The sequence below is a fragment of the Perissodus microlepis genome, chromosome 12 (genome assembly GCF_051167445.1).
Source record: "Perissodus microlepis isolate ML-2025 ecotype Zambia chromosome 12, ASM5116744v1, whole genome shotgun sequence".
NCBI lineage: Eukaryota > Metazoa > Chordata > Actinopteri > Cichliformes > Cichlidae > Perissodus > Perissodus microlepis.
The window spans coordinates 25,964,835-25,973,999 of NC_140472.1; the positions used below are offsets into that span (position 1 = coordinate 25,964,835).

Here is a 9,165-nt window from a genome sequence, read left to right on the forward strand (position 1 = left end):
GCAGAACAGAAATGTATTTATTTATTATTTATTTTTGTTTTGACAGATCCAAGGTGCCATCATTGTGTCATCCATGGTTGAGGTGTGCATCGGCATGCTGGGTCTCCCCGGGATGCTCCTGAAATACATTGGACCTCTGACCATCACTCCCACCGTGGCCCTCATCGGCTTGTCTGGTTTCCAGGCTGCAGGGGAGAGGGCTGGAAAACACTGGGGCATTGCTATGCTGTAAGTATGGACACGCCAATGTGTCCTCAATAACAGTGTCTTTAAAAAGACACTATCTAGAGTCTGCTTGTCTATGGGAAAACATGCCATTGGTAAGTCAAAATTTCGGGTTAGTATCTCAAAAGTTCAAGGTATGTCTGAGTTGAGATGATTCAAAATTTTGAGTTACTTAGCAAGTTGTTTTTTTTTTTGTTTTTTTTTTAATTTAAATTCTTTGTTTTCAGTTGTGGAAACAACATAGTTTTCCTTTTAAATGTTTTTGTCATGATACATTTAGAGGTACATTTAACTTTTTTTTTCTTTTTTTTTTTGATGACAGCTGGGGTGTAACATTGTGGTGCTTTCCAGTTCCATATAAATTATATTCCTATACTCTACTATAGAAGCATTGCATGATTTACAGTTTAAATAAAATATCCCTATTTATCTCATACTCAACTTTGGTTCAGCCCTTCTGTCCTAGCGTCTCTCCCTTTAAGACAGCTTTCTTCTGATTGGCTGCCCCTCACAGACAGAGGGGTTGAAACAGCAGGTGGGTGGGTCTTCTCTAGTTAAAGCCAGACCTGAGTGGCTAAGATGACCACACTAAAACTTAATCTAGAAAGCACCTAACCCTGGATCATGTGGGCTGTGAAGCTACAGAGGGCTGACTCATGAAGGATGATGCACTTCATAATGTGACGTTCAGGTGGTGTGACATCAGCTTCTGCTGTGTCATAGCGGTTTACACTGTAGCTCGAGGGCCTCTTCTCTCGCCCACAGGGATTGAGGTATTGTGGCTGTAATTGCAACTAATTTCTTGGGCCGTTAGGATAATTGTTTGGCTCTTAAGCCTCTGGAGTCCTTGTCAGACATAGGCAGGACTTAAAGGAATATGTTTGCAGAATTGGTTGTCATGCAGAGAATATGCGGTATAACATCTCACCACTAAACTTAGGAGGATTGGTTCTCTCTGCAGGACTATCTTCTTGGTGCTGCTCTTCTCTCAGTATGCCAGAAATGTTCACTTTCCTCTGCCCATCTACAAAGCCAAGAAGGGCTGGACATCCTATAGGCTCCAGGTCTTCAAAATGTTTCCTGTAAGTACACAACATGCTGTAAGTGCCTGTATACAAACAGTGTCTAGACTTTTTGCTTTCATTCCAATTATTAATATTTTTCTCTCTTGTAAGTCACAAATTATTCAGCAGAGCAAATGTCCTTCTCCCCAGGTGGTGTCTGAGCACTGTGTAAATCAGTCTCTTTCTTCCCCCTGCTGGTGAAGTGATTAAAAACACCATTAAATTATTTATTTGCTGCTCTTAATTTAATTTATACCTTTTTCATGAAACGATCTCAAATTACTTTTATGTCTTTTTATTGGCCTCAGGTCTTATGCTCCAATGCTTTTAAACTAATCATTAAATGATTTTTTTTTTTTTCCTAGTCCAAATGTGTAGAATGGTTTAGTCCACATGTGAAGTCAGACAGCATGATGTGAACAAAGCTGTATCCAAAGAAGATCCAAACACTTACTTCCTGATGTATTAGTTTATTAGCTTCTAGGATAAACAGGTCTAAGTATAACCAAGGCAAATTTAATTTAATAAACTGATGCATACACCCCAAAAGGTCATGATTTCTTTCACATACTCTGCATATAAACAGATAGCTGGAGAGAAGTAATAAAAACATATACAAAAAGGGTAAAGGGTGTTGTTGTTTTTTTTTTCATGTTTTTGATGTTATGTAAAAGTCTGATAAGCTTTTTCTTTTCTCTTTCATGCAGATCATAATGGCCATTCTCATGTCGTGGCTGTTATGTTTCATTTTCACTGTGACCGACGTTTTCCCACCAGATAAGGACAAATACGGTTTCTACGCCCGCACAGACGCACGTCAAGGGATCCTCTTAGTAGCACCATGGTTCAAAATCCCCTACCCCTGTGAGTGTGTTAATGAAGAGGAAGGTCTACAAATTGTATATATGCTGTAGATTGACTATAGAAATATAATATGAAAGTTTAAAATTGGCATTAAGCATAATGATGGATAAAAATACCAGCATGTTTTACCTCTACAGTCCAGTGGGGCGTTCCCACGGTTACGGCTGCAGGTGTGATCGGTATGATGAGCGCTGTGGTGGCCAGCATCATCGAGTCAATTGGAGATTACTACGCCTGCGCTCGGCTGTCGTGTGCTCCTCCGCCTCCCATCCACGCCATCAACCGGTAACCTTTGTTTTTCCACCTCCTTATTCGCTCTCATACTTCAGTAGTTCGTCACAAACAGCCCAGGCAGTTTACTGTCTGGTCCGAACTATAATTATGATGGTTTTTTTGTCTCTGCAGGGGAATATTTATAGAAGGCATTTCCTGTGTGCTGGATGGTCTTTTCGGGACAGGAAATGGCTCTACTTCCTCCAGTCCAAATATAGGCGTCCTGGGAATCACAAAGGTAACACACTATATGTTTTGGGGGGGGGGGTTTATTCTTTATTTACTTTTTCTGTATTCATGTTACATGCTCTTTATTTAAAAAGGTGTTTTAAAAGTCTTAATTGGTTCTCCAGGTGGGCAGCAGGCGTGTAATCCAGTATGGAGCTGCCATGATGCTGCTGCTGGGGCTCGTGGGTAAATTCAGTGCCCTCTTCGCCTCTCTGCCTGACCCAGTCCTGGGAGCGCTGTTCTGCACCCTGTTTGGTATGATTACAGCAGTGGGACTGTCCAACCTGCAGTTTGTCGACCTCAACTCCTCCAGAAACCTCTTCGTCTTGGGCTTCTCCATCTTCTTTGGCCTGATGCTGCCGAACTACCTCAAACAGAACCCACTGGTCACTGGTGAGTGCACGGAAGGGAAATCAAACTTTCAGTCACTCATTTTCACTTTTACAAGGAGCACCAGTAACAGTAGGAGAGTGCTGTGGGTCAGGAAGTAGTTGTTTGTCAATCAGAAGTTCAGTGACTTCTCCAGTCCAGAGATTAGATCAGTTTAACTTTGTGTCAGCGCTGTAATTTCAAAAACAAATTGTACTACATTCATGACTTCTGTCTTTCTCAGGCATTGTTGAAATTGACCAAGTGCTAAATGTGCTCCTCACCACTGCAATGTTCGTCGGAGGGTCTGTCGCCTTCATTTTGGACAATACCATCCCTGGTAAGGTTTTTTAATTTCACTAGTTTGAACAAGAATGAATCTGTTTTCACATTTAATAGTGTTTTAAGTTATTGCTGCTTGAGAAAGTGATGGTAGTTTGTTGGAGCGGGCAAAAAAGTTTTTAAGGAACACGATCATAACATGTGGCTGTGACTGCCAAGCAGGTACAGGTATTGTACAAGGCACTACATGTGGGGGTGGTCGTATGTCTGATCCTCGAGGTCATGCTGGGAAAGGTGGAAGAAGACATGGCTGAGAGAGAGTCGTCTGAGCGTAACCTGCTGCCACCCTGAAAATCAATTGATGATGACTGGGCGGAGGGGCATCTTACGAATTTCTTTCCATCTTCAGAAACATCAGAAAGTCACAGAAGCAGCAGAAGACTTGTGGAGCTTGTTCCTTGTTAGCCTGGACTTTTAATTGTGAACTTTAAGGCACTCATTATTAATCTCTCTCTATCCTCAGGTTCTCCTGAAGAACGAGGTATTAGGAAGCTGAAACGCGGTTCTGGTCTTAGTGCAGCAGAACTGGAAGGGATGAGATCCTACGACCTGCCGTTTGGAATGGACTTCATCCGCAGACACCGAATCTTCAAGAACTTCCCCATCAGCCCAACGTTCACAGGCTATCATTGGGGCCGGCTACAGGGAGCCTGCAGGAACAGAATGGGACACGGGGATGGGGCAAAGGGAGGGGAGGGCGGCGCGGCACTGGGAGAGAGTCGGGTATAACCAGCAGGCTGGAGAAACCTTAAAATGGTTGAATTTTGTGGAGCAAGGGATGGTACACTAAGTCAACATAATGGGGGAGTGGAGGACAGAAGCGGCACTGGATTGTGTGGAAGAAAATGTGATGCACCAACCCCCCCCCCCTCCCACCCTGTCACTATATTCTTTTCTATAGCTTGTATCAGTCTCTTCCCACTTCCCACTATGCTATTTTAAGCATGCTATAGCAAGCCACAGCATGCTATAAAAGATGTCACCATGTGGAGATCAGTCTGTTTGTGTGCATGTGTGCATGTGTGCATGGAGTAATCCAGAAGGAGACAGATGGATGTCAGGCAGTCGGAGCTGAATGTCTAGTGGCTCACTCACTCGTGATCGCTGCTAACTGAGACAGCCCAAATTATGTTGCATACATTCTTCTCAAAGCACAGTAAATTGAAATATGGGACTTGAGCATCATGTTAGGAATCGTTCCCCTCTGGATTTGTTATGCAACCACACATGCACACACCAGCAGCCACTGTAGATCTAGCATGAGCACTGCATTGCACAACAGGGGGTCATGCAGAATGATGGAAGTAGTTTGTAAGGTCCCCTTAGCCATGTGAAGTGATTGTGAGATTTATTTTTGTAGTACCTCCTTCCTGAGTTAAAAGTAGAATGTCACTTCACAGATTCTTCAGTAAAACACGCTCACGCTAAAGAGGCTCGCATCCCATATTATTTCATAATGAAGTGCTAATATTCAGAAGACCTCTCCCATATTACTGGGCAGAAAAGAAAATCAATAACATACCGGTTTACATTTATTTAGATTATGTCAGTATTATTCATCAGTTGTTAACAGGACCAAAACTCTGCCTTTCCTGAACACGCTCGTTAAAGTTTTAATTTAAATCTGCTACCCTTTATTTACTTTACATGCTGGCTCTTGACTAATGAGACAAGCTTTTAATAATGCCTCTATCATCATGGTGACAGCAGAGGATTTATAAGAGCTGCATTAATGCGCACAGTAACACGGACATGTGGCCTTGTCAGGGAGACCTTGTGTGAGTATATATGAAACTGATGAATGATGACACGAGAATAAGTGTTCTCGCACGGCTCCGTGTGGGACTTGTCTCACAGTTTTGGGGTCACTGTGGATGTATATTAAGGTAGGATTTACCTAAAGGCTATATAATTGTACTGGGAGGTAAGGACAGTGTATTTTGTTGACTATAGAGTATATAAATCTAACAGTTTCTTTCTTTTGTGCCCTTCATCAGCTCACATGTGCAGTGTGGCAGTTGGGGGGGGGGGGGGGGGTTCTTTTTTTTTCCCAGACAGTCATGACGTATCAATGTTTACTTGTTTAACTCTGGTCATGACTTTTTCTTCACATTCCTGCTCTCCCTCAGTCATCAATACGCGCTCTCTTTCATCTCCTAAGTTTCAAAGCATTTGCAGTCTGTACGGTATTAACCCAGGCGTGCCCCTCACCCCAAAAACAGAGCCACTCTTTTCTGACCACACTGTGTGCCTCTGCTGCTTCTATGTATAAAGAGCAGCTTTTGAAAAAAATGCCACAGAGTTGGCAACAATATAAAAAAAAATGATGCATAGAAATAAAGAGTAGCCCACTTGAGATTTTTATAAAACCAAAACGCTCAAAGCTCTTTATTTATATTTCTGCTGTTCTGTTACCATATACCAAAACTTTTCATTGACATTTGTTGCTACTGAGAGACGTGATTAGTTTAGTCTCATTCCAGATTCTCCCATTTTTATCTCTTATTAAAGCTATTTATTTATTTATGGGGGGTTTTAAAAAAAGAAAAAGTCTAACGGGTTTATGCGTCCCTTTCAGAATTTTTAGTGTGTTTTAGTTTACTTGTTGAAGCCCTGTAAAGACCGGTAATGATTGACAGCTACTCCTGCCCTCCGCCCCAGCTCCAATCGGTGCTTTTAGAAGGTCACCCGGCAAGAGAGGCTTTAAAAGGGTTGTTTCTGACGTAATATAAAAGCTGCTTCTATTTCATTCCATTTCTATCATGTTGCATTTGAAAGCAAAAGATGAACACTTTTAAATGTCGAACTGGATAGTTCAGATTTTACAGATCAGGGCCTTTTTACTACGAAGTACTGTTTGCACATGTAATGGTGCCAAGAAGACTGGGGTCCAGATGACTTCATACGCACTAACCTGGAAACCTGAAATATTACTAGAGTGCTTTTGAAGACTTTAAAGGAGGTGTGAACATTAATGAAAACAGGTCCAGCTGTAGTTCCATTTATGACGTACTGCTCTGATTTGGTGACGTCTCATACTTTGTTACGCCAAAATAAACCATCGTTATTAATTATGTGACCCTTAATATCTACAGGGGCGTCACCCTTTAGGTAGGGTTAAAGGTGTTGGGACATTTTTATAGATTTCCATTTGTTTGTCAAATAAAATATGCAATTACAGTAATATAATTTGCGTTGACTATACAGCTGAAACTCCTTATGAGGTCGCAGACTGATTTTTCCAAAATACTGAATGACCATCCAGGGTAGATGGTAAAAAAACAGAGTAATGATGTCACAAAAGAGCCCGGAGTTAGAGATAACTGACGTGCGGAAACTGTAAATCTAAAACCTCATCTCCCTCGTTTAAATTATTGGCTGACTTGCAAAGGGACGTTACCAGGTGGTTGGTAAAATAAGCAGTGTGTTGTTGGCACTCCAGCTGATGTGTCGTGACTATGTAACCTAGCTCTGAGAGCTGGCAGTGATCAAAGTCAGACTTTTAAGCAGCTTCCACAGAGATAGAGGGTAGTTTAGAGGTAGTTTTGGGGGGGTTGGCCCTTGCTGTAGTAAATTTCTGGCATGCACACGACTCGTGACCTTCTTTTCTGTGTCATATCATGTTCATGCAACCAGCACTTCTCCCATCACATCAGTCTCTCCTTGCACACTCTTGGCCCTGCAGTGAAGATGCATCTGTGTCCTCGTGATCGGTGTACCTTGTTTTTCTCCTCTGGAATTTTTATTGTCACCATTTCTGAATGCAGGAGGAGGACACACCCGTTGGTCACCTTATTAAGAGCCTGTTGTTTATCAAGCAGCTGAGTGAAACCTGCCTTATCGCTTAATGTGAAGATGAACATGGGATGTCTTTGTGCCTCATGGCAGCTTCCTCCAGTTTTTTATTATTGTACTCCTGTCTTATTGTAGGATTTAGTACACATGCACCTCTCGCACAGCTGTGAAAGAAGCAGCCAGTTACAGTAAAAAACAAAAACATTGTTTCTGGTTTGAATTACATTCACATGGCTCTTAAAAAGGTGACCATAAGGTGCGTAACACAAAGACATCAATCCCTTTCAGTTATTTTGAAGGGGTCGTTACCTGGAGACTACTTCTGTGTATTAAGTGTTCTATCTTTTTAAATGTTTTTTTTTTTTTTTTGTTTTTTTTTTATATACATAGTTTTTATGTTTTTGCAAGCAAATATTTGTAAGAAACAAATCATAACTTTGAATCTTAAATCATGCTGGAAAGCGCACCATTTTCTTGTACTTTTTATTTAAAAAGTAAATACATTTTAACCCTATTTCAAATCTGTGGTTTGGTGGAATCCTGTTTATGATCTTTTTTCATATTGTATTTTTTTACTCTAACATTGTTTTCTGTCCATGTTAACACATTACCAATATAAATCCAAGAACAAGCTGAGAAACTTTAAATAGATGTAAAAACACAAAAAATGTATATTTAATGGAGTAAAGTTTGCTAAACATTCTGGAATATAAATTGTGTAAACTAATTGTAGCAACAAAGTTTTATTCTTTGTCCCTAAAACTATTTAATAAGATGTTACTGAATGAATTTAGTCTTCTGTCTTTTTTTTTTTTTTTTTTTTTTTTTTTTTTAATTGTCACCATTCCTCCTTTTCGCTCACACAGCAGCAACTAAATACATTTAAGCACGTAGACATCGTCAGGACCACCTGCTGAAGTTCAAACTAAGCACCAGAGCGTGATTTTAAGTGACTTTTGATGTTGCATGGTTGTTGATACCCGATAGGCTGATCTAATTATTTCTCAAACTGCTGGATTTTCCCGCACAGTCATCTCTAGGGTTTACAGAGACTGGAATACAAACCAGGCAGCGCTAAAAGTGCTGCAGAGTCTCTCTCCCCTCCCCCCAAAACAAAACGACAACAACAACAGAGGGCACCGCCTGTCAAAATCTAGTTTTAAGTAATCTGATCCTGGACACAATGCACATGGTGACTGACAGACCCTTGTCTCATTTGCCAGTAATGTAGCTACAGAGTATCTCTAGACTGAGATGTCCCATGGGCTACAAAGCTTTCAGTCTTTAACGTCGAAAAGCATAAAATATCAAAATGTACTGAGATTTGAAACATTTTCTTTAAATTGTGTTTCCCACAAAGATGACTGAAACTAAAATGAAAATATTTAATTCATTTTATTGAAGAGGTAACATGTTTGAATATTTGAGTAGCTCTGGTTTGGTCAGCACTATTTTATTTTAACTTTTTTTTTTTTTTTTTTTTTTTTTTTTTTTTTTTTTTTTTTATAGGTCTTCTCAGTGTAAAGAGTTGAATTATTTTAAACGACTAGAATCAGTTTTTCCTGTGTCGGTCACAGTTTAATTTGCAGAAGGTGGGAAAGTCAGTTAAGAAAGACTGCAATTATGAATTGAAACAACAAAGGAAAATTACCTTCAATTTTCATTGCTGTAAATTCAAAGGAACAATTTCCAGATTAAATGAGGACAAAAAAAAACAACTCTAGTTCCAATTCATGAATCGTGACAAGTAATGGGAACAATGGCTTTAGCCAAAATGTACCAATTTTGTAACCAAAAGGAAACAATACTTAACTGACGTTTTTTGTAGTTTTATCAGTTGCATTAAAACTAAAATCGGGCTGAAACCAGCCATATAGTGTAGAGTGTGTGGAGAGAGGCCAAAGACTGAGTGAACCAGCTATTAAAGATTGGCCACATCCACAGTAAAACACACAGAACAGCCAAGTAAAGGAAGCAACAACGAAAGCAAAACAATATACAAGTC

At 40.3% G+C, this 9,165-nt stretch overlaps 1 protein-coding gene across 8 annotated transcripts in view; it reads left to right on the forward strand.

Annotated features, from left to right (window-relative positions):
• The window catches only part of slc23a2 (solute carrier family 23 member 2), a 43,884-nt gene extending 35,935 nt beyond the window's left edge, over positions 1-7,949 (forward strand). For all 8 annotated transcript variants that reach the window (XM_084947185.1, XM_084947187.1, XM_084947190.1 and 5 more), the window contains 8 exons: positions 47-228; positions 1,187-1,307; positions 1,997-2,153; positions 2,291-2,438; positions 2,559-2,664; positions 2,780-3,047; positions 3,268-3,363; positions 3,829-7,949. In XM_084947185.1, the coding sequence (XP_084803311.1) occupies positions 47-228; positions 1,187-1,307; positions 1,997-2,153; positions 2,291-2,438; positions 2,559-2,664; positions 2,780-3,047; positions 3,268-3,363; positions 3,829-4,094 (1,344 nt within the window). In that variant the 3' untranslated portion in view covers positions 4,095-7,949. The remainder of the gene's footprint in view (positions 1-46; positions 229-1,186; positions 1,308-1,996; positions 2,154-2,290; positions 2,439-2,558; positions 2,665-2,779; positions 3,048-3,267; positions 3,364-3,828) is intronic.
• The last annotated feature ends 1,216 nt before the right edge of the window (positions 7,950-9,165 follow it).